This window comes from Siniperca chuatsi, linkage group LG22 (assembly GCF_020085105.1).
Source record: "Siniperca chuatsi isolate FFG_IHB_CAS linkage group LG22, ASM2008510v1, whole genome shotgun sequence".
Taxonomy (NCBI): domain Eukaryota; kingdom Metazoa; phylum Chordata; class Actinopteri; order Centrarchiformes; family Sinipercidae; genus Siniperca; species Siniperca chuatsi.
The window spans coordinates 9131979-9157737 of NC_058063.1; the positions used below are offsets into that span (position 1 = coordinate 9131979).

The following is a 25759-nucleotide window of genomic DNA, read 5'->3' on the forward strand; positions in this document are numbered from 1 at the left end:
AGACAGACACGCGCACACACACAGAGGCACGCATCAGACTCCTATTTAAAATGGGCATCAAGATGTCTTGTTTGATGTCTTTTGGCCACACACATCAAATATGTATACACAAAAGCCCAAAATTCACTTGCTGCAATTATTTCAGTGTTGATAAAGATTTTATTTGGAACAGAGGAAGATATAAAAATCCACTAAAATATTTCATTTTTGTGGAATAAAACAGAGGAATGTGGTAGGATGATGATAGAATGAAGACTTGAATGATGTGAAATCTGATCAGAGATTGGTGATGGGTATTCCTCATGGACTAGGGTGCCCTGAAATTTACAAACAAAAACTGGTTCAGAGATTATGACTGCTTTCTATCCACATGTGAAATTTCTGTTTATTTTATTAGTACAAGATACTGACCCGTGCTTGCAGAGGGACTGGTCAGGATGGTACTGGGTCTGTGGGGTTGTACAGCCCCCCGTCCCACTGGGAGGCTGGAAGACAGTTGACGTACCCTGGAGCCTTTCTTGTTGTGTGCACTGGTGTGGTCCTTGAGCCAAATGTCATATAATCTCTCAGGAAGGATGGGTGAAATTATTTAAGGACCAAGATCACCGTATGCTTCCTCTATAGACCTGGCTGAGCCACTCCGCCTGGTTAAATCTTTGGAAATTTCACTCCATTTAGTCTTCAATTACACTTGAATTAACTCAGTTTCCTTCCTCAGAGGAAATTCCATTCATTACCTCTGTTGTTAACCTGTCTGAATCCTTACCCACATGCTAGTGCTGTGACTATTTTTATCTAAAAAACGAAAAAAAAAACAAGGCTGGAAAATGAGCCAGAGTACATGAGGGTATGCTGAACTAATGATTAAGAATAGTTGCTTCTAAAAACTAAGGCTATAAAGCAAAATGTTTCTTCAAAAGTGAAACATTTCTTGATGTGTCCAAAGGATATTAGCAGTGACAGGCAGGTAGAAGATGTCTGTCTCAGTGTGGATGATAATATCCTGGGAGATGTACTTCTTTGGCTCTACCTCTCCTGCTTGGACTGCACACACAGCCAACAGCTGAACCTGCAGTTCAACATGCAAACCGGCAGCCACCTAGACAGACATACAGCACACCGCAAATGTAGTTTTTATTTCATTACTAACACATGCAACACATTAACAACTAAGGGGTAGATGATAACTTTTCCTAATGAAGTTAAAATATGTATCTTTAGAAATATAAATTATACTAAACATGTATTTATCCAATATAAGTTAACTAGAAAAAAAAGGCTAATTCAGATATTAACATTAACATTTAATCATAACATCCAGCTGGAAACTTACAGGCCCAGGATTGTAGATGACCCGGAGGCCTGTAGCAGGAGGAGGCTGTTTCACATGGAACCTTGCAGAGAGACGGATCAAAACAAACCGCAAATAGTTCCAGGTCAAAGTTTTCCCTTTGGACTTGAAGGTGACCCACAAATTGCCTGCACCTACCACAGCACTCACTTCTTTCTGACATACTAAAGGACATATGAAACCAGTTGTAAGGCTGCAACTAAACTAATAATTATTTCCTGGTTTTCGAAGCTTACATTTATGCATCTATGTATCCATGCTTCCATCTATCCATAATCTGGTGTTTTACCTGCAGGTGTCAACACCCACATTCTTCATCACCACAGTGATGGCCGAGGAGGTGCCCTCCTGTAGTGCACCAAAGTCAACCCTGGACGGCACGAGCTGGAATCCCCTCACTATGACATTTGGGTCGGTCAGAGAAATAGTTCGACACTTCCTCCTCACTGGCTCTTCCACTGACAGGAACTGGAATAGGGGACACAAACGGAGTGATGTGTGAATGTGTGTATCAACAGTATGTGTAGAGAAGCATGTGTACAGTATGATTACAGGATATCTAGGGCTGATTATGGGCTGCACAGCAGAAACATGGTGAAGTATCTGAATTCTGCAAACATGTTCTACAGTGGCATATCACCACCTCTAGAGGTCACTTTACTCAAACACAGGTGATTTGATGACATGAATCACATTTTCATAAGCAATCTTTTTTGTAGGAAAGTTCTGACATGCAATGATATATGGCAGAGTAAGTGTTGTCATGTGAATGTTTAGGTACCTGTTGATTTGGTTTGCTGCAGGGTTTAGAGCTGAGGATCGAGGTTGGTAGTCTGACTTTAGTCCTCCTGGGCTTTCCAGTCACATCCACCTGGACTGACTTATGTTGCCCAGATGAACCCTTCAGACTGCTTTCACCTGGCATAGACACATAGACATGGTCATTCATCCATTAATGCAATTTAAAGTGCTCAATCCACCTTACCTCCAGCCTGGAAATAATCTGGAAATCAGTGACTGTGAATCATATGCATTCTTGGAGTTCATGACCAACACCCTCAAACGGAACAGAAAGTAGGTTTTGCTAGTACTGCAGGTCTCTGTACAATGCCAACGAGAAATGGGACAGGTTTAACAAACTTTCTTGCCTGATGATGTTTTAAATAGAATTTAGACTATCTCCTGAAAAATGTCCCTGCAATGTTCCTGATTTATTTTACCTTTTCCGCGACGGTTTGAGGTTAATTCTGCCCTGTACCGGCATTTGACACATTCCTGGTGAGGTCACTGATTGGGAAACACATTTCGATATAAAAGAACAGAGGAAGGCAGAGAACAAACCGGCAGTCTGAGGCGTGGGGTTGGTGGGTCTTTTTGCAAGCATCCTGTCACTTCCTGCTGCATGACTGAGAGCAAAACACCAGGAGAGGTCAAGCCATGTCACATAAACATAATTTGGACGAGCAATTTATGAAATAAAGACGAACAGATATAATGTTTTGTGATTCACTACAACTAAGCAAAATGAAACACAGAAAAAAAAACAGTCCATAACATCCTCTTCATTACCTTGCAGATTGAGAGGGTGTTGGGTTTAAGGGTCGTGGAGCTGCAGAACACAAATATAGTATATTACACAGTATGCATGTTTCTGAATTTACAGTTAATGGTTTTTATGTACGTCTACAGTTGCTTTAAAATAGACAGTACAGATAAAATAATTCAATTAAGTCTCAGTTTCTCTGTACAGATTCCCAACAGGACAACCTTTAAAATGAGTTTCATCTTAGCAGCTCCTAGTAAATACTGTCAGTATAATAACTTACTGTTCTCTTGTGGGGCATCTTTCAGGAAGGCCTCGCCACTGTCTGACTTGGGGATCGGAGGGAGATCCATGGATAGATTCCTCATCATGTCTGATGTATGGTGCTGTAGCAGGTTCTGGAAAACAAGCGACAGTGCTGTCTCTTGCTGAACATTGTGTATTTTTCTATGTAATGTCAGAAATGATGGATCAGTGTGTGTTTAGACTTAAGAGTTTTATCATAATAATGCTGACTCAAAATTTAAATATATTATATATTGAAGTGAACAGGTACAGGTACCTGGTATAATGGAATATTTTCTGGGTGGAAAAAAGGAACAATGTTCTTCTTCCTCAGAGCCTCTCTATAAGCCTGCTCCTCACACATCTCCTGTCTGACGTACACATGAAAATTACAAAGGAAATTATTGACGAGTGGATGGCTGCTAGTGCAAATAGAATGTACTTGTAGCCATGGTAGTACCATCATTTCCCACAGTTTTCCATTATCTATCCTGCACCCTACTTATAGTCGTACTGCAGTAGATGCTGTAGTTTTCTTACAAATAATTCCCTTCAAAGGAGAATCACAGCAGCAGCCATGCAGAAAATAATGGGCTAAAAGCCATTTCCTCAATTCACACATACCAGTGTGACTGCAAATGTGTGGTGTGACGAGTTGACTATAACTCATAAAAACAGTTTAAATGTGTTTAAGTGTTTCTGTATATGTTGAAACAGAAAATCTTTACTTGAATCATTGTTTTTTTTTTTTAACTTGGTGAAGCTACTAAATGTCAAGGTGGTGGTTAATTCTTCACACAGAATCACAAAATAGCGTTTGAAAGAAAGCTACATTTACCTGTATTGTGCAAGTCTTTCAGTCCATTTTGACTCCTTTTCATTAGCATAACTGGATAGGATTAAGAGGATATTAATACAGTTTAAATACATGCAACTGTCACTTTAGAGAGTGTTACGTTATCTATTCATACATGCCATTTTAATCTCTCCAACCTGTCACTAGCTACTGTGGCTGTGTCTTCTGAAACATCCGACTGCTCCATTGGGGTTCCAACTCCTTGGGTGTACAGATTGGCTATGTCCGCTGTGGATACACACAGAGGGAGATAGGAGAAGTGTACATTTGCCAAAGTGTTCTGACCCCTTAACACCAAACTAAAACTAAATCACACATACTACTTAACTCTAACTATTCAGTATTTTACATGAAACCTCCAGTACCTCTGTCATTGTCACTTCAATTTTACAAAAATTAAATAATTCATTTTATGTTAATGCATAGTTTTCCAATAATATTTTGACCCTGTGACAATAACCTCATCCAGACCTCTAATGCACCATCATTTCACTCATTAGAGACAATTTTTGTCCCAATTTTTGTCATGCAAAAAGTGACTGGAAACATTCCCACTAACTGATAAACATTTAATTGGGCTAATTAAAAATAATTACAATTAAATAGCTGTGCGTAATTAGTTAAAAGTGAATAAAGGAAACGAGAGAATTACAAGTGTAAATTATATTTCAGCAGACTTATAACACAATACATTGTTCAAACACAGCCTACACAACTGCAAAAAGCAGTTGCCCACCTGAAGTCCTCTTGTCAAAGGTGTGACCTGCAGCCTCTTCTTCTGCAAAAGACTATAAAATACATTATTAATAATTTACATTATTTTGTACATCATTATTATATTAATATTATTTGTAGAATTCTGTCTTAGATCTCAGTTTGCAGTGGGGAAAGATCCTCATGATAACACCTTTCTGCCTGTTATACAGTGACATATCAGTCAAGGTAAAGGCATGTGGGAATATACCCACTGTGCATTATACTGTATGTGTGCTTTTGTGTGTGTGTGTGTGTGCGCGCGCTGACCAGGACCAGGTTGAGCAGAACACTGGCACGAACACTCTCCTCCTCAGTACGAGGGTCTTTAACTTTTATCTCCTCTGATCGCTGCTCCTTCTCCATCAAACTCTCTATGTATGTCTGCAGTGAAAGCCACATTTCAACATTTGTCAGGATCCAGGCAAAAAAACATATTTAAGGAAGTCTGCTATTTTCTACAGTTAGTGATGTTACGCTTGAACCAAACTTTTTGACACAGCATCGGCCTTTCAAAGTATCGCGGAGAGATATTTTTCGATGCCATCCTTCACCACGCCAAAAATGCCGTGACCACAGTATCAGAGAGGTGTCGCAGTGGTTTTGAATACGGGATGTTCTTGTCAATCTGCCTCAGCATTTAGCTGTAGACTCTGTTTACAAAAGTGAACTGTTTTTATAATACAAGCTTTATTGAACAAAATAACAGTAATGAAAGCAGTAAAACCACTTTCTGACTGTTTCATCGTGGTCACAGCTTTAATCCATCTATATGAATGCAATACTAAGAGTTTTGCCAGCAGATGTCGCCATCTTTGACTGTATCAAATGCTTCGAAACAGTGAACCATTTTCAACACAATTGCCTCATAGTGATTCAGTACTTCAGAAAGCTTTGTTTCCTTCATCATTATCTACATTATAAGCCCTATTCCACTCTAAACAAATAAGAGATAATGGTGCCAATGTATCCTTTTTACCTACTTATTTTAGCAAAACTTTGGCTGTGAGCCATATGACCACATACATGGGTTTGTTTTACCTTCAGTCGTGTGTCTACAGTATTTTTGAGTGGTGTGGTGAATGGTCGGTGCTGGTATAGTTCCCTCATCTCCAGGACTTTAGGACAGCTCCTGACAGGTTGACACTGTGCTGCAGAACCACCAGAGCGCTCTCTCAGAGTCAAACCTCGTCCCATGTCAGTACCAAATGGAGGACCTGGGCTCTTCTTCTGGAATAGAGAGAAAGACAGAGGGAGGAAAATGTCAGTGTCTGGCCCTGAGTGTGTTGTTTGCCTGTGTGTGCATATACAATATGTGTATATGTACCTGTACCTCTATTCTGGGGAAGTCATGCCAGCTGCGGTTTCTGAGGTTGGGAGGGGTGATGTCAGGGTTCTGTTTCCCTAGCAACCACTGGGACCACACACTCTGGTGGCCGGGCTTTAGGATGGTAATGCCGAACTCATCTGTCACAGTCACAAACATACACAAACTTTATATTATTTTTTGGAGATTGAGATGTCTTTCCCTCTTTGTTCCTCTTTTGATAGATAATAGAATGAGAAAAGTGCACTCAACTCAAGAGTCAGTAAATTACCTACATATAAAGGAAAGATATTATGCTTTTATCTAAAATTTGGCTAGATCAAATAATTAAACAGTTGCAATTAAATCAACCTCTAACATTCTATTTTAGAAGTATTAAGTTTCTTGATTTTTAAGATATTCAACTGGGCACCTTGTGTGTCAGGCAGTGGTTCCCTCTGCAGTGCTATGGTAGGGTCAGAGTATGCCTGGTAGAGTAGTTCCTCTACGCTTTGAGAGCTCAGTAGCTCAGTACCTGAACCATCCTCATGCACCAGAAACAGCCTGGAACACAAGATGTGTTTTCAGAGTTTCTGTGACGATGCCATCCACAACAGCAGTACAATGTTAATGTTTAAATATTGTCTCATTACAACTGAGTTTGGCTTTTTTGTATTCATGCAGAACAAATCCTATTTTTTACATACAGGAACATTAACAGAGAAAGAAATTCCACAAAACGGTTTTCAGTTTGTTGTGGATTTCCCTTTCCTGTTTTAAATAAATACTGATAATTTCATGTCCTCAGAGTGGTAATTTTTCATAGCTGATTATCTGTAAACATGTTACAAAGAGAAAGGGCTTTAATCAAGTGTAATATGACTTTAAGGTGCAGTACATATTGGTTATAGTCCCACCTGGGACAATGTTCTCTGTGCTTTATATTAATCCTGGCGATTTCTCTGTCCTCCTCCTCTTCCTCCTTCTCCTCTGGCTCCTCCTCGTCCTGTTTAAGTGTGCTTGGAGCAGGGCTGAAGTCCAATACTGATAACTGCCCATCTTCCATCACCTGCAACACACACAAAGCTCAGAATATTCACTCAGAGAGGCAGATTAACTTGTGTGGTAGAATTTGTTTTCTCATATGATCACTAGAGAATTTTTTTAGATTTTTCAAATTTACATAACAGGCTGTCTCAACATCTCCCTGTACCCTTGAATTAGTTGCTTAATTCTGAAAATAGAAACTCAACCTAATAAGACATCAACCTTGTAACACATCAGGGGTTACAAGAGGATTAGTTGTTATAATGGAGGTAGTGAAGCAAAGGGAGAAGCCCCCACCAATCTAATTAGCTGAAATGAGTGGAGTCTTGAGGTTGGTTTCAAGATGGATTCAAATACATTTTTCAGTTTGTCATTGTTTCCAACATTGTGCTATAATACAAAATAGTCTGTTTAGTAAGTGTTTGTTGTGTCTTTCCTTTGGTCATTCCTATACTTTTCTGAATGAGATGTTTCTTTGAAGGACTGTCTCTTTCGAACACTTGCATGATGACACTAACCCATCTTATAACTGACCTGGAAGTGGTTTCCATCGGGGTCTGTAATGTCACATGCCACTTTGTCTGTATGACTCATGACGTAGCTTCCTGGTTGCTTTGCAGGAGTGCCACCCTTTGGACTGGGGGTTAGAAGTGGGTCAGACGAGTACACACACTTCCCATCACTTTGGATCTGCAGGAGCCCCACACTGGATGGGAACACCTTGGATGCACAAGCATACACACACAAACAAACAAACAAACAAACATGTAGGTAAATACACAAAGTGTGCAAATGTGTATTTATCTAACTTTTGTGCCATCTGCTGGTCATATCAAGACTGACACTTGTGAACGCACCTCTTTCCACCAGGACAGTCACATTTTTTCAAACAAAAACTTACACCAGCTGACTAATGTGAAAGATGCTATATTAACATAAAACCCTACACCAAATAACTTTTAACATAGATGTGATATTTGCTGTAAACCACCCACCTGATAGGCTCCTTGGCTGTTCCCAGTGATGACAGTTCCATCGGCTAAAAAGACGTGAGCCGTGTGTTGCTCTGGGTACATCACCACTGTGGCGCAGCCCTCCTTCTCCACCAATACCACCCGCTCTTTGGAAGACACACTCCCCTTATCGCTCTCACATGCACTCCTCTTACCATTCTCAGCCACAGTCTCTTCTGCATACACACTACTTTCCCTTTCGTCGCACACATGCTCACACTCACTCAACTTTGTACAAGCATGTCCAGCACCCTCCATGTCACACGCTTTCCCTGCACTGTCCCTGCTAATATCTTCTCCACTGTCACAAGTGTCCTGGATGTGCACATTCTCATTAATGCTGTCCGCACAGCACATGACACACACACACTCAGTGCAGCCGCATGCACATTCAGAAGCTGATTTAAGGGTCACACTCTCAGGCTGCTCCTCTGGAAAGGTAACAGACACAGGGACTCAGGTCAGATAAAAACTTTCAACGTAATTTAAAGAGTAAGTGCGTGTTTGTGAGTGTGCGTTTGCTTGTGTGTTGTGTATATTGTCTATGACTACGTCAGTACATGTGCAGATCTGGCTGTCTGGTTGCTGTGTGTGCATGTTAGCCAAGTGTTACAGTGTGTATGCACTGTATGCTGGTCACCTGTGTGCAGCGGTATGTGCTGCGGTGTGTTTGGTGGTCTGTCTTGGTAGAGACGAGTGATCCTAGTTCCATCTGCGTGTTCTACACTTAGAGATCCGTCTGGGTTTTGGACAGAAACCATCAGATCCTCCCGGCTCAGCATCACCTGACACAACAACACATGCCAAGCTAAACATTTTCAGAATGGGGCAAACTCTCTCATTTTTGAGACTCTATCACAAACTTTGACATGCTCAGACAATCACAAAATATTGTCAAAAATGAAAAAAAAGATGAAAATAATTACACTATAATGGAGACAACTGGTAACCTGTGGAGTAATACAACACCATTACCTCATGGGTGATGGGGTCTGTAGCCTTGAAGGCGAGAAGAGGTGCAGTGGGTATGTGTTTGTGTGTGGTCCCCACAGTGTAGATGCGAGCTCCAGATGGAGTTGTGGTTAACCAACACCCTCTCTGAGCGTCAGCCTCCTTCTCTGAGCTGTGTTCTGTATAGATACACACAAAACATACAAAGACAGTATGACACCGTGTCATTCAAAGTGATACTTAATTGTCCTCACAGCAGGGGGCTCATCACGTAAGAAGATGGAGGAAACACTGTTTTGTATTTAGTGGTGCTGCACTCTAACCTTTCTTGTTGTCCTCAGTTTCTTCAGAGGTGTTTTCCTCCTCAACCTCAGAGTCAGGAACCCACACTGGACCAGAATCCTGGCTGAAACTGACTGAGCCATCTGCAAACAGAACCTGCAGTACACATGTGATTTGTGTGCTTGTATGTGTCATAAGAGTTAGTCCCCATTTTTGAATAAGAAGTCTTGATGGTTCAGCTCTGCCTGTACAGCTTCTACAATAAATCAGTCGTATATTTGCTGGTATGCGTGCCTCTATGTATGAATATGTGTGTACAGTTTGTTTACCTCTGTGGACCCGTCTCTCATGTATCGGATCACAGCTCCCTGGCTGGTGACAATGCGGGACAGTTCTTTGGAGAGGCAAGGGTCCTGAAGCTGCCATACAACTCCTCTGCCATGAAGAGGAAAGCCCTGTTTCACCAACATGCCCTGCTCTTCTGAGGACACTCCTGGACACACAAACACACAGTTTATGAGTTGTGAGATTTTTAAAGATTTTAAAAAATGGCAGCCTGCAAAAACATGTCGTGGTCAAATCATGAAATGCAGACGATCCTCTGTTTGCTATAAAATGGCGCTTAAGATGATGTCACAGCAGTTTCAGGCGGCGTCGCTATGACAATCAGCTAAGAATCCCACCTACATTGAGGGGGTACTATCTGCAGTGGAAAACGAAATCGAGAAAGGTACCTGGTATCAAAAGTGAGTTGAGTCATGCTGAGCCGTACCATGCAGTGGAAATGAGGCTTTAGTAACTAGAGCCCTTTTCTGCAGTTTTGTAAAACTACACTTGTGAGGACACATATACCTGTATATGTGTGTGTATACACATTCCCAAAGAAAGTGCATCACTGACCTTGTGTATCCTCTCGCAGAAATTGCAGCAGTAGGCCATTAGGAACAGACAGGTTGAGACTCTTGAATGGACTTGATGGCAATGCTGGCTGGCCTTCACACACATTAGACTACACACAATCATACACAAAAATGAACACATACATATGGTATGAGCAACACACTAATAACAGTAATATTAACATCACAATAAGTAGCAATTGCGGTTTGAGAGCAATTGCGTATGTGGAACCTGGGACTCTGGAGGTCTGGTGTAGCTGGCAGGGCTGTGTGTCTTGGAAGGAATTGAATCCAGGTCTGTCCACTTGGAGCGGTGGGTGGAGGAGGAGAGAGGGATGGGGACAAAGGTGGAGGTCTCTGGTGCCCCTCCTTCTGTTTCCTGGGGACTCACTAGAACATCACCAAACAGGAACACATTTAATATTGCCTTCACTGTGAAGAAATTTTATCCTTGTTTACTCCAAACATAATAATCAGAATATTTAGAGCAGTGAGATTATGGCCCAGTCTATAAGAATATTTAACCGTTTTTCAGTAAAGATCAAAATATTTCTATACAAATTAAAACTACACAAAGACTGAAAACTGTATGTGTTTTAAGTGTAACACCTATGTATTCTCCTGTGGGTCCATAGAAACTGTATGAGAGATGGATTCCATTGTTTAACACTGCTGAGAGGGAGCCCTGCTTCACTCTTTTCATCTCCACAGGCTCTGACACTGAAAAGGACACACACACACGCACACGCACACACACACACACAAACACACACACACACACACACACACACACACACACACACACACACACACAGACACAAAGAGAAACACTCACAGGTCATCTTGGTTTGTTCAACAGTATTATCCACTAAATGACATTACAATTTTGCAAAGATGGATAAAAAGAATCCTAAAATTACAAAAGAGGCACTCTGGGCTCAGGTCTGTACTATGATCAGCATTTTTACCTTTAAAATCTTCTTTTTTGCCATTGGGTTCTTTGTCTTGGGGCTGAGGGGGAGGTTTTGGAGGATCAACAACAACTTGGTTGATGTGTGTGTAGAAGTGATGCCCATCCTTCTTCACAGCCAGTTTCATCAGGCTGGAACCTGGAGCAAAAACAGCACAAAATGAATGGGTGCATGTGGAAAATCACCCAAAGCACCTGTCACCACCACTAGGTATAGATGGAATAGCTGAGTTGCACTTTGCTTTTCATGAACAACCTCACTTACAATGACTGACTTCCCCAATTACGAAGCACAGCAAATACATATTAGGTTATGCGTCTTTACCGCAGAGAATGCTTTCTTAAAGACATGTGGCTGCTGTCTCACAAAACAATGAGTCTACTTGAAATGTAGTTATCTGTAGTGATCTCAGAGCATGTAGGCGAGCTGTTTGCTAGGGACGTTTCCTGAATTAGAGTGGGCTTGAGTTTGTTTGGATGTAAGCACTTTTGTTGTGCTTTAGAAGCACATGCAGATTTGGAGCATTTTCTACAACCTCAACTTTGTCTCAATACCTTCAACATAGCTGACATTCTCCACAGTGATGTGCCCTCCATCTGAAGGGAAAAGGTACTGGAGACGACCTGACACATGGATCAACTTTCCATCCATGCCGTATCCCGTGAAACCCTACACATCACACATACACAGCCATACACACACAGTGATGTATTACTTGTAAGCAGACAGAACTAATCATCTGCTATCTATGTTCTGCTGTTTATGTTCTAATGCAAACATAAACTCAGTTTATTAATGGTTTTGTGTGTGGGCCCTCACATTGAAGGGTTCCTCTGTGGGAGTCTTGGCTGAGCTGCCTGCTGTCTCTGCTCTGCTCTTCTTGCCACTAGACAAAGGTTTACTTTTCTTGTTGCCTGGTGACCTAGCCTCCTCCTTCTGCTGCTTGCCTTTCGGTGTATTCTCTTTTTTTGATTTCTTGGCCATCTCTTCCTCCTTTAGCCGCTCCTGCTCCAACTTCCAGGCCTGTAACGTCATGCACACAGTAACAAACACCGAAGTCATTGGTGTAGGTTTATAATAAAGAAGTTCAAGGAACTGTAAAGCAGTGACTAGGGTTGAGAAGCTTTAGAAGAGGTAAAATTTTTAATTGGACCGAAAGGGTGCACTGACCAAATCTTAGCCAAACATTTAATACTTATAATTAGGGATGCAATGGATTGGAATACAGTGCTGTCAAAAAAACTATTAGACAATTGAATCTGTACTTATTCTTCTATGGATTCTAGTATTGATTAAACAGAATCTACAAAATGTCATACAATGTGCTGTTTTCATTTTTTGATGTGTAAGGTAGTATCAGGATTGCAAACTTCTGCTGTGAAAAATGGCGTCACTGTACTTTAACTGCCATAGATGAAAACCCTGTACTGTTGTTTACTGTATTGTATGTTTTTGGAAATGGAGATGATGATTACATTTTGCATGTGTGTATAGTGGTTTGCTCTATAAATCATGCTTGGGTATGAGATCCTGTAACTACTGACAATATGCATGTCAATCTACACAGCTCTGTGAGTAAACCGAATAAACGGGTAAGAAGGGATCAGGTTTAATTTAGCTGTGCCAGCAGGTTTCTGTAAAAGGTACAACAGAGTTACTGTAACACTGTTGAAAGGCCAGAACAGAGGCAGCTGTGAAAGTGAATGTTCAAGTTTTAGTTGGTACTGACTTTAAGAGAGTCTTTTCTGATGACTGGCTCCAGAGTGTCCTCCTCCTCTGCAGAATCTGTAGCCTTTTCATCTAGTCCAGGAACAAAAACATTGTATTTGTATGGTGGTAAGTATAGTCTCATTGCCAGAGCCTTATGTTGGCAAGCTACAGTACCTTTTAGACACTTAGCAGGGCTGAGATTTCTGATTTGCATTGCCTCTCTCTTTAATTCTTCCTCTTTTGTCCAATCCGAAATAGTATCTGCCACATGCTCCAGGTACTTCCTATCATAAAGATAACAATGGAGTTTTAAAGTCTATGTAACACTTCACATATACACTGTTTCACTAGTCAGGTTATATAGGCTACAGACTGCCACTGAGAAGGTTCATACTGCATAATTCTGATGATGTCCTGTGAGAAGAAAACACCTGAAAATGTGAACTTGCATTCTGACCTGAACTTGACATCAGTGTGAAGGGCTACATCCCAGAACTTCTTGCACTGGCGATAAGGGCTCATTGGATTGTGACAAAAAATGTACAGGATGTTGTTATGACTTCCTCTGAAGGTGTCCAAGCAGCGGTATTCTTCTGAGGCTAACTGGAGCACCTACACATATGGAAAATAAAAATTATACAAGCACAATTGTAAAAAAAATAAAAAAATAAAAAATAAAATTGGGGGTTTCAGTCTGAAAATTCTTGTTTTTAGCTGAAACTAAATTTTCATGGTGTTTTATCTCTACCGCACATTTAAAGTTTGTTTTAAAACCCATGGTGGTAGAGTATGTTTTTCCCCTTAATTCCTGAGCTGAACAACTGCAGTGTATTAACTTTAGTGTGAGTTGTTTGTTCTATAATTAAGTCCTGCACTTAAATCAACTCCTGCTGCTTTTCACATTAAAAGCCTCCATACAAAGATAACTTAGCATTTAATGTGAAGTATGTCAAATCTGATAGCTATGATTGTGGTTTATTATAAATTAGATTAAGTTATATTAGGCTTTAACACAATTAACATATTTAAAAACAGAAATAAGGTACAGTAGACAACACACACAGCAAATAACTGTTTCCTCATGCTGACACAGAAAACCCCCCTGAAAAACAAGACAGGTCACCTGTGGGAAGATTGAGGCGTTGTGGTGTTCAGCACAGTGCCAGTCAAACAGAGATCTCAACCTACAACTCTGAATGTCAGATAAGTCCAGCTGGCTACACACTCTCCCACTGATCTGCTGGAGAAAGAACAACATGCAACATTATTGGGAGGAAAATCAGAACAAATGCTCATTATTCTTTATAGCATACAAAAAAAATGTGAGTAGCTCCAGTAATAAGGACATAGAAACAATACCTCTGTGTTACTAGGATCTTCAGTGAGAAATGTCAGACCTATAATTGAAATAAATTATGAGGTATGGCACTGAAGTTGAGTACAGTGTCATACATACAGTTGAGAGATGTTACAGAAATCAAGTTTCTTAAGTCAGGTGTACCTTGTAATATACCGTATGTAAGCTAACATCCCAGTAATTGAATTAACCAACGTAGTAACAGACCTTTAGTCCGTAGGTTATTAAGCTGCTGTTTAGCGTAGGATAGTGGGTTGTCCCAGGGGATTATTGTGGGTGTCTGTTGCTGTGCTGGTTCTAGTATTCCCAGTGGTCCAGGAGCATTCAGTAGTACACCCTTTTGGTCCAGCTTGGTCAGTGGCATACTCTCAAACACACTCTGATGAAACAAACGCTCCACCTCCAGCCATGTCACAACATCTGTGGGATATCATAACATCATAATATCATTTTGAAGAGCTTTTTCCCAACATAGACTGATCAAATTTCCACTGCACGTAATTCCCTGTTTGGATCAGTACAGTCAAAAAACATGATACAATGTTGCCAAAACCCCTGAGATAGTGCAACAAGTTAATTAACAATGGCCATGGATATACTGAGGAAAGGTGGGTGCCTCTGACAGGTAACTGGTTTCTGACCATCTGCGCAGTAGTGTTGTAGCTGCTGTTTGATTGCCATCCAGCAGGAGTTGCTGTTTCTCTGCTGAGCTACAGAGTGGATCAGCTCCCACACTGGAGACAGCCTCATCATGGACAACTCCACCTCTGCTGGATCAAAACCCTGAGCCGCCTAAGTGGGACACACGCAAACACACAGTATATGAACACATTTCTGGTCCAAAGATAAAAATATTGACAGAATGGAGCCAAGATTAGATTTAAATACAGTCTATTCCTTTTGTTTTATTCATGATTTTGAACCAACATGGCAAATTAAAAAGAATAAATTATACACAACTGCAGACATAAAAAAATCTACTTGCACTGATATCCCTCAAGCGCTGTGCCCTCTCATTATGGTGTCTGATAACCAGAGGGTGCTCAGACTTCTTCTGAATCTCCTCTGCTCCAAACGTCACCACTAGCCTCTAACACAGAACACAAAACAGAATAAAACACAGACAAATGAGTGAATCATTTCATTCTGTGCAGAGTGTGTCTGAACACTCTGGAGTCATACGGGAAACCCTCAATGAGTTTTACAATTCCATTAAAAAAGTGAAAAATTCACACACACCATACCTTGAGACCTGAGACAAGTGGAAGAAAGGAAAATATACAATGTAGCCTGTCCCTGTGACCCCAGTAGACTGAGGGTTTCAGAACTGTAAATGTAGAATTTTTCATAATGTCATAATCCATTGATCATTGTAAGGAAATTACATATTTAAGGAAATGACATTCGTGTATTATTTTTTTTTTTTTTTGCCTAGTACTTCTATTTCCTGTGTGCACTGACGTGATAGTGAGCTGCTGTAGCAAAAGAGTTTCCCCTCAGGGATCAATAAAGTATTTCTGATTCTGATTCATTCAGGGATTCACACCAGAACCAGTGATCCCTATAAGATGACACTTTACACTTTACTGTACTGTATATTGTCTGCATGTATGTTAGTTACTCTCTACTGTGACTATAGCACCATCTGCTGAACTATTGTTGTATGTATTTGTGGCTCAGCTATGCTCTACAGTATTTGTAGTTAATGTGGTAGTATGCAATTAAAAATCACATCTCTCTTCACAATAACACTGCAAACCAAAAACAAGGACTTCAATATATTTATAATTTGTTATATTTTTAATAGAACAACTTTCTAAAATATGAAAACAGCAAAAGAAAGAGGAGACCGACTTCCTCTCTCATGGTTTCTCTCTGCTCAGGAAAGCAAGTATTTCACCCTTCCTCCCCGCCACAACACAGCTGAGCCCACCCTATTCTGGGTGTGCTGGAGAGACAGCATACTCAACATGACACTGGAGCTGGTGGGGATTGGCCATTGTCCAAGCACCTTCGACTGGCCCTGCTCACTGAAATACAAGGCACTTATTTCTTCTTTGCAGACCCCTCCTGCTTAAAAGAGCGGGGGGAAAAAAAGTAAGTGCTGCATTGGCCGGGAATCGAACCCGGGCCTCCCGCGTGGCAGGCGAGAATTCTACCACTGAACCACCAATGCTGCATATATGAGGGAATCTTCTGTACAAATTTTTGTCATGTTGGTGCGTAAATAGTGACACATGTGTCTTCCAGTCCTATCATATGCCCAGCACATGCTAGACCATACATTTCGTTTTGGTGCAAGGCCACTGTACCTTCTTATCTTCTTCATTCTGTGCTGTAGTCAGCAAGCTATTTATCATGTGGCTTCTCTCCTCTTTTGTGTGTACCAGAGGCAGGAAGCGTTGGAGCATCAAGCTGACCAGCTGATAGTCTAACCCGGGACCATTGTGAGGTTTGGGTTCCTCAGCCACATGGGATGGGGTGGACAAAGACTTTTCTGTTGAAATTACCACCTAAACACACAAATGTACAGATATGGGAAAAACCACCCAAGCATATACGACACAGGTTTTGAAGATCTTATCAGGCTAAATCACAAAGGGGCTGCAACACTGAACAATATTCTATCCCTTAATTTCATGAAAAGTGCAATTTACTTATATTATATGATATCTAATTTCAGAGTACAAACAGTACAAATCTCTAGTGTGCCCCTTAATCCAAGGTTTTTAGTTATTAGTAGTTATTAGTAGTCATTATATCAGTATCTGCTGACTATATTTCCCACAAATTGCTGACATCACACATAGATAATGAGGGACCAATTTGGCCACACACTACACACCCCCACTCACAAAACGCACACAGACCTGTTCCAGCATACAGTGCAAGATTAGAGGCACAGAGCAGGCTTCAGGGGGAACCTGGTCGAGTAGGTTGCTATAGTAACGCATGTCCACATCTGTAGAGAGAGGAGGCTGTTCGCTCTCTGTCCACAAAGAAGTGAGGACAGAAAGGAAAGAAAGTTAGTTTGTCATCCTAGTTTTTAATTCAAACACATGCACAAGGACATGAGAGGGCAGAATTTTAAAGAGAAAGGTTTTACCTTCGTCTGGTGGGCTTTCCTCTTGCGCTGATTTCTTCTTGGGGTGTGGAGTCATGGGGAGAGGGGTCGGCACAGCCTGGCACAAGAAACACACACAGAGTAATATGTTTTAATATATTCCATGCTGTATGAAAGCGAATACACTTGGCGATAATTTCATGCACCAATCACTATGAAGGCCATAGTGGACAAAGCTGCTATGTCCCTATGTATTCAGCAGCTGTTTCCAATGTTACTGCTACTGCAGCCAACTTGGAAGGTAAGAATTTGAGTGGTTTGTAAGAGTAGCTGTATTTCAGTACCTCAATTTAAAAAGATATCTACTCAGTGTGAATTGTTTAAATTTGTAGTTGAGTCACTTTTTTAAGCAAAAATGACAAAAATTCACTGGCTCTGGCTTCTCAAATATGAATATATGCAGTTTTTCTTTGTCTTCTATGATAGTAATGTGAATATCTTTCAGTTTTGGACTGACAAGACTTTGAAGATGTCACTTTGCACTCTGGGAAACTGTAGTGGGCATTTAGTCTGCAGTGAAGGCTACGATGAATAAATATCAGGCAGGGTCGGAACAGTTTCATGATTCTTGATTTTACTTCACATGTAGGGTGTGTAGCAGAGTGGCGCAGCGGAAGCGTGCTGGGCCCATAACCCAGAGGTCGATGGATCGAAACCATCCTCTGCTATGTCAATATTTTCAAAAGGAAACTATAAGAGGAATTATTCACTTTTTCTGATGTTTTATGAACAAAACAATTAGCTATTAATTAAGAAAAGAACCAGCAGCTTAATCCATAATTAAAATAATTGTTAGTTGCAGCCTTACTATTAGTTATACTGATTGACAAGCATGCATATATGTGTACCTGTGCAGGCTGTGGATCCAACCCAACAACAGCGGGTACACTGATGAGTTTGATGTTGTCTAGGTAGTGCTGATGTTGCCTGCGCCAGTCCAGACAGTCATAGATGAGATTGACCACACCCTCAAAGATCTGGCTTCCCATCCCCGGCTGGAGACAAAGTGCACCCACACCCAGATTAGTATTTAAACTCAAAATCAAGTCACAGACAGTGTGAAGCTGATTGAGTAGCAAACATAACAAGGCAGAGACAGTGAGAAAGACAGATGGAGAAGGAGCTTGAGAATGATCAAAAGGGGAATAGCAAGAAAATCAACAATGAGAATAGATCTATGAAACACATATCTGTCAGGCCCAGCTCACCTCAGCCTTAGGGTCCTGTGTGTGGAAAGGAGGCAAGAGATCCGGGACAGTGTAGCTGAGCTGAACCACATCATGGAGTTTGGACTCTGGTGGCCCACTGTCCAAAACTGGTCTCAGACCTGACCAGAACAGATCCAACTTCCTGGCCTGTACAGCCAGCTCTACACCACCATGAACCTCTGCTTATGGCACACACAGAGGAAATGATGGTGTAGATAACATGCAATAAATATAAAAATAAGGGTATACTGATGAGTGTGAATCCATGTAAAAGCTTTTTTTGATGTGCCTTATTAAATCTGTAAAGGAGTTATGCATACTGTATACTGACAGCCCTTTACCTGCATCCAAAGCTGGAGAAGCTCTCAGACTCTGCTCATTGCCCTCACAGGTGTGTTGTTCCTGCTGCTCATCAGACCTTTGTGTGTGCTCCGAACACAATTCGATGACATTGGCTACATGCACACCTATGGCATCAAGCGCCCCAATCAGTTGGGGCTGGTAGAAGCCCAACACCAGGATGTAGTGTTGAGGACCATCCTCTGGTTCATCATCTATGCCCAGACACACATAACACAAAACACACAGAATGAATTAATCCATTACCATGTCTAGCGTCTCTCTCGTACACAAACACATACCATTCTACCGTTCTACACACATACTGTAGAAGCAGGAGGTAGCCAAAGACAACTTTACAGTATTTTCTCACTATTTTAGCTTTTTGAACTCCATAACCCACACACACAATTGGTTTTAATTTGAGTTTTGACCTATGAATATTGGTGGCTCAACATCATCCCTGCGTCTGAGCTTGGTCTTCTTCTCCTTAGAAGGTCCCACAGGTGAGGGCGGACTCTTCCCCTTTTTGTCAGAGACCTTGGCCCCTCCTTTGTCCTTGCTGGCAGAGGGAGGCCCAGCATTTGCCATCTCCTCCTCAGCCTTACACAGATGTGAACAAAAATTACACAAAATTGCATTGCAACATTAATGAACAAATATAACCTGAGAAAAATCCCTCTATTCAACTCTGATTCACATCATAGCCTGTATTATACTGATTCAAAAGTTTTTGGCCACTGACTCCTTCAACGCAAAAATTGTCATGATTGTAACAATACTGCAACTGAAACCTGAGTGAAAATCCACTCCAGTTCAACAATGTTACTAAATTATAATAACTAACACGTAGAATCACATATATGAAGAAACACTCACCTGCTCGGCTTCTCTCCTCTGCTGATCATTGGCTTTGATCTGTAGCAGCTGGAACTTCAGTATTTTTGCCATCAGGTCACAGGGAATCTCCTCTCCTGCATCCAGCAGTGCCTTCGCAGGCTCTGTAACCTGCAGAAGACACAAACACAGAGAACAAAGCACACAAACACATGGGGTTTCTTTTAGACAGTCAAAAGAAACTGGTCCACTGACACAACATATTAGAAACCCTCATTCTCTACTGTAGAGTGTATCAATTTACTCATCTAAAACATCCCAAGCCTACCTCATAGAACGTGGGGACATCATCAAGTTTTTTTGCTTTGGGATTCCCCAATTCATGGATCTGTAATAAAGTCGGACAAGAGAATGTTTTCATTTGATAAAATACAAGGTATTAGAATTGTACTGACATCATTTTTTGTACCTCATGAAGTAGATCAAATAATACTCTGAGTATTCATTAAATCAGCTATTCATGCTGTTGCCAGTACAGTGACAATGGCAACCAATGATGCAAATGATTTTATAAAATCTAAGATCTAAGAGAAACAGATAATTGTGGAATACTCAATACATGGCTGAAAGCGTGAAGGTATTTGACTAAAATGAGTTTAAACATTTGGAACAAATGATTGTAGATTTAAGAAAATGTGAGATATTTAACCTTTCAGTTTATACCAGGTTTTAAGGATGTGAAAATAGACCCACAAAAGGTTAGAGTGATTAGTTTTCAGTTTGTTTCACAACAGTTTCAGTACTGCATTGACCCCTAAAAAATATCAAACAACAGTAAGAGCTCTACAAAAATACAGGAGACACTATTAACAAAGAGAACTTGAACCGAACTTAGAATACCTTTGCAAGGGTGCTGTCCCAGGTCAACAAGTTGAAAAGTTTGCGCAATGGTTGCTGTACGGCCAAAGCCAAAGCCCGGATCAGTTCCTCATCCTCTGGACTTCTCCCAACTACCAAAGACACGCAGGCCTGCCATGACTCCTGGAAAAGGCATTTGAATATCAGGATAATATAGACTAATACAAATCATCCAAATCAACCACCACCGGTTACACTGATTTCACATCACGCTTCTCCTTATTTCCATTATTGACAGGTGGATTTACGCTGACAAAATAAATAAATAAACGCATCTTCATTATGACTTTTACTGATAGAAGAAAGCTAAACGTTACTCACATAAACACTGTTAAAAGTTCCAGTGTGAGAAAGCTGCTACGCTACAGTACAATCTTCTAGCAAGCTTAACTGGAGAGAAGTGCGTTAGGACAACCTCAACAATCAATAACTAAGCCTTCCGGTTTGGACGTCTCACCGCTAAAATAAAAGCTCAAAGGTTTACTGTTGCAAAAAAATGTCCACATCTAGGTTAATTACGGTGACAAACTCCATTATAAATCCCACCTTTCTTCTCCCTGAAATGAAGGGTAAACATGTAGCTAGCTACATTGGCAACCTGTAAAAGTTGGCTAACTAACTACCATGTGTAGCCAGGTAATAAGAACTCTACAAGTTTCAATTTGTGTAAAGAGAAATGTTTTGACCATTTAAGTTAAGTTAAACCAAAGAAAGTGGTCAGTGAGATAACAAACCTCTTCAAACTGTGCTCTGGTGAGACCAGTCTCCCAGTTCTTGTTGACAACTGCGCTTCCAGTAGCATTGGGCTTTTTGGTTGATCCCTTTTTAGCTGGCTTTGGTGGCATTTTCAATCAGTGACGATTATCTACATTGAAAAGAACATAGAGCATTGAAAATAGTCTGAACGTTATCAAGACAAAAATCTAATTAACGCTAGTTAAAAACTTAAGCTAATGGTGACTTTGCCCACCAGCGTCGCCTTGTGCTTGTGTTGCCCCTGGCAACCGCAAGGACACAGTGTCAAATTTACCAAAGTGATAAATGACTCTTCCTGTAAACTTTCAAAACAAAAGCATGAAGGAGCACACGTTTCGGTTTCAATATGTTGGACAGAAGTAATGCAAATTACGAAAACAAAAAAGTAAAACACATAAGAATCATCTGTTGTAAAAAATATTTTAAATTTTGGTACAGAATATACTTTATCAACCATTAAAATATTTTTGTTTAAATGGAAATAATTTTTCGAGGTTAATTGTTATGTCAAATGTTGTTGTCATTTCTTTTCTCCACTAGATGGCGGTAGGATCTCTGGGCTGTGAGTCCAAACCTCCTGAGCCAAAGCATTAATCCACAAATAATGGTAACAGTTTACACAATATTTCACTATTTCCCATAAATTGTAATTATTGTCATTATCATTATAATAGTACAAGGAAGTAATCCATAAATTGTAACCATCCAAAGATTAACCAAAGATTCCACCATACACACACATACACAAACTCCCCTTTAAAAGTCTAGAAGAAGAAGTTTTTTCTTGACACTGTCACCAAGTGCTTGCTCATGGTGGGAATTGTTGGGTCTCTGTAAATAATATTACAGTCTATAGGAAAAGTGCAATGAGATAACTTTTGTTATGAACTGGCGCTATATAAATAAAATAAAATTGAATCAAAAGTTTAATGACAGTAGTTATGAGCAGTAATTCTGCTTGGTCCAGTCACTGAATGAAGCACTTGAGCCATAAAACAGATTTACATTATGAAAGACAGCTGGTTTGATTTCAGCGCCAGAATCTGTGGAAAAAATTACCCAGAGCATTCTAAGAATGGAAATCTAGTGCCATTTCATCTGTATTATGAATGATGACACAATTGTTCCACCAGATGAGCCAAGTTACAAGAGAGAGGTTAAATTATACCAACACCAATATGAAGAGTCTCTAATTCTACTTTGATATACTGTATGAATCTGAGTAAAATATAAATCTATTTTGAACCATAATAATGCAGGCAATACCGCAAAGGAGATTTAACCTTGGCCAGGTTCTATTTAAAGAAAGGGAGGTTTTAAATGTTAATTAGGTGAATACTGAAGTGGAATAAATATAAAGATACTGTATTAAATGAATGATAATAAGGAAAGTCTGAAAGGGGTCATGGCCACTTCACCACTCCTACACACTCTCAGGCAACAATTAAATGAGCTTCAACATATCTTAATAATGATTATTTGTATTACTTTTTTAATTAGGTCTGCAATTACAATTCAGTTCTTGAAATGGAAAATAAAATTCCCAGTAGCTGTTTTACTGTTTCAATTACAGTAGTAGAATAAGAATTGCAAGATGTACATTTTTATAAATAAAACTAAATATGCCTTTCTAATCCAATACACGTCTTTTTGTCAAATTCAGCAAATATTTCCACAGAGTTGTTTTCATGCTTTTCAGGGGAAGACAAAGACTGCTTCATGACTGAATTTTAACATTTTACTGGAAAAGAATGAGCAAGAAAAACATGATCACTGATCCTAAAGCATTTCCTGTTTTACTTTCTGAGTTTCTGTGCCAGCTGAAATTTCAAGAGACATCATCAAGATTGACACCAGAGTTGCGCTTTAACCATTCCCAAGGGTCAAACTGGCTTCTGATTTTATCTTTTCCTGAGGGATTTGTCTTGGCACATACACTTACTACAATCTTTAAACAATAAATTCCCTTTGCATGATAGAAGTTTATTTGGATTGTGCAGAGCTGTACAGTCTCAATGAGGTCTATTTGAGCCAGAAAAGCTGTTCCATTTGAAAATGAATGACTCAATACAGATTATACACTGGGCCTCTGTTAACAATGACTTAGTAGCACTGAATTCATGGAATGCTTCTTCCTCTGTTCATCAGTGCTTATTATAAAGAATTTCATGCACCACATCTCTGCACCAAAGTCATGGTTTGGCACAGATTTCCAATCAATCCCATGGGATCAGTTTTGTTAATGCAAGGGACCATTGTCATGAAGGTGACTTCACCCAGGCAACAACCTACTTACAGCAGTTCCCCATAAAAGGTTGAAAGTGAGACAACGCCCACTTGTCAACACCAGAGAAATCCATGTTTGAAGCCAGCAGTGCATTAGTTATGGTGGAATTGTCAGCTCCAGACCTTCCAGAGGCAGCGTCCTACGAAGGTCACACACCGGCCAGATAAACACTGTAGTGAGTGAAACTTAAAAAACACTCCATCCACACTGCTGCAAATAGCATAGCAACATCTCAAAATATCCGTATTTATTTAGGAAATACGCTGCTGTTAAACATGTACATCATGTGTCTGTGAGGGCTATTTTGTTTCATTTTACAGCAGTCGTAATGGTTTATTTAAGAACTTGTTACTTAGTTACTCAAAAAAATGTGTCTTACTCAAGTTTAATATAATATGATCGACCCAAGAGGTGCTCAACATCATATGTAAACAAAATAAGACACCAAGTTCTTGGGAAGGCACTACTTGTTCTTTACACTGTGTTACACTCAGGACCTGAGTATCTATGACCCCATGCAGCAATCAATTTTAAATCATGTGCTCACAAACATTTTAAAGCTGTTTTTAGATGATGGATAGTCAGACAAATATCAAGTTGAAGGCTGTGAGGAAAAACACACTGAATGAGCAGACAAATAGAATCCTCAGTACATTTGAATGCAATCCATTATCCATTATCAGTCATGTAGTAAATAATGTCAAACCGTAGCAAATTATCACTGCTGCTGACACCTTGTCAAGTTGTTGATTCATCTCTGTGCTAATTTTTGAAGCTGGTTTCCATGTTCTTGCACTGGACTGTATTAAATTGAAAGATGTTAACATTTTTGATCCAGCATATATGTAAAAAAGTCCAATTTAACACCACATTCATGTGCTTGGCTAGGAGAGTATGCTAGCAGAGTATGAACATTTCATGTCAGACATTTGTTACCAAATGGCATGGACAAAGGCTCATGTGACTTTACAAGAGACCCATTTTGTATTAGAAAAAAAGGTTTTTAATCCCCCTACTGTGCTAAGTACTGAGCAGTCTACAGTCATGCTAGCTGCCCTGTGAGGCTGTATTTAGGCACAACAGTGCTTTAAGCTAAATGCTAATGTAAGCATGCTAACATGCTCACAATGACAGTGCAAACATGCTGATATTTAGTAAGTATATTTACAATTTTCACAATCTTAGTTTATTGTGTAAGCATGCTAACATTTTAAATAATTAACAAAAAGATACCTAAACTTAAATAAAATGCTAACTATTTACATTTTGTTTGTGTTCCTGTGTTGGATTAAATTCAATACTTGATACACTATTGACTATCCCTCAGCCTGTGGTAACTCCTGCCTGATTGCCCTCGGTGCACAGGTGTTTAAGTGACACTTGGCAATGCAAAGTAGATTTAAAATTCCACTCACCAACATTGCATGTTGCCAGCTGATCCAATGGCAGCGAGAGGTGAGGGTTTGAAAGATTTGAATTTCAATACCCCGAAATCATGTGATATAACTTCAGTAAAGAGCAAACAGCAAGCTCATGTTTACCAACCTGACCATATAAAGTAGAGTCCAACTTTCTCTGGACGGATACCTCGCTCCCCGCTGTTTAGGAGTGTGTGTTTTGATTTGTCACAGTGGCTCGGGACCACTGTCAAGTGACCACACCTGACAGAAAATGACATTTGGGCAAATTAAGTAAGTCTGTGAAATTACAAATAAACCCACCTGTAACACAGCCTTCTGTATGGCACCTCCAGCGGGCAAAATCTTTCATCATTTAATCATTTTGTGGCCTCTTTTTTTTTGTTTGCAGTCTCACAGGACAGCTGGTATTGCAAAAGACTGTCCAAAATCAGTCCCTATTTGCTACCAAATGGGAATACTGAATGAGTAAACAAGGATCTATTTCTATATAGATTTATATCCACTGTACTTTTTACTATAGATATACTATAGTATAAACACAAAAA

General features: G+C 40.1%; 1 protein-coding gene and 2 non-coding genes across 11 annotated transcripts; 1 reads left to right on the forward strand and 2 right to left on the reverse strand.

Annotated features, from left to right (window-relative positions):
- Positions 1 to 139: 139 nt before the first annotated feature.
- Positions 140 to 25321, reverse strand: spag17 (sperm associated antigen 17). 9 transcript variants are annotated; one of them, XM_044183785.1, is made up of 50 exons: positions 25209 to 25321; positions 21485 to 21615; positions 20733 to 20873; positions 20161 to 20220; positions 19875 to 20003; positions 19430 to 19598; positions 18998 to 19210; positions 18657 to 18835; positions 18297 to 18443; positions 17431 to 17506; positions 17195 to 17313; positions 16637 to 16837; positions 15310 to 15414; positions 14924 to 15116; positions 14532 to 14744; positions 14327 to 14364; positions 14091 to 14207; positions 13425 to 13579; positions 13142 to 13251; positions 12987 to 13057; positions 12077 to 12280; positions 11812 to 11926; positions 11255 to 11395; positions 10896 to 11006; positions 10519 to 10676; positions 10288 to 10396; positions 9717 to 9880; positions 9429 to 9543; positions 9130 to 9284; positions 8795 to 8939; positions 8137 to 8585; positions 7676 to 7861; positions 7012 to 7163; positions 6528 to 6658; positions 6116 to 6255; positions 5830 to 6018; positions 5059 to 5172; positions 4772 to 4823; positions 4155 to 4263; positions 4018 to 4068; positions 3457 to 3550; positions 3178 to 3292; positions 2921 to 2960; positions 2693 to 2757; positions 2133 to 2269; positions 1641 to 1819; positions 1334 to 1394; positions 952 to 1099; positions 412 to 579; positions 140 to 317 (listed from the first exon to the last, which is right to left on the reverse strand). In XM_044183785.1, exons 2-50 carry the CDS (start codon positions 21593 to 21595, stop codon positions 301 to 303), a joined length of 6561 nt encoding a protein of 2186 aa, XP_044039720.1. In that variant the 5' UTR covers positions 21596 to 21615; positions 25209 to 25321; the 3' UTR covers positions 140 to 300. The 9 variants fall into 9 exon arrangements, 7 of the variants coding, with proteins under 7 accessions (XP_044039720.1, XP_044039719.1, XP_044039726.1 ...); XM_044183784.1 differs by lacking the exon at positions 25209 to 25321 and adding an exon at positions 21721 to 21768; XM_044183791.1 differs by lacking the exon at positions 25209 to 25321 and having other exon boundaries at positions 14966 to 15116; positions 21485 to 21750.
- trnag-gcc lies at positions 16430 to 16500 on the reverse strand. Its single transcript has one exon. It is a non-coding gene; the product is annotated as a tRNA-Gly (tRNA).
- trnam-cau lies at positions 18045 to 18116 on the forward strand. Its single transcript has one exon. It is a non-coding gene; the product is annotated as a tRNA-Met (tRNA).
- Positions 25322 to 25759: the final 438 nt, after the last annotated feature.

Coding starts and splice junctions, on each gene's coding strand:
- spag17 (XM_044183785.1), bottom strand. CDS start 21,595: ATGCCACCAAAGCCAGCTAAAAAGGGATCAACCAAAAAGCCCAATGCT. Junction 13,580..14,090: donor ACGCCTCAATCTTCCCACAG/GTGACCTGTCTT, acceptor CCATATGTGTAG/GTGCTCCAGTTAGCCTCAGA. Junction 1,820..2,132: donor GCAGCAAACCAAATCAACAG/GTACCTAAACAT, acceptor CCCCTATTCCAG/TTCCTGTCAGTGGAAGAGCC.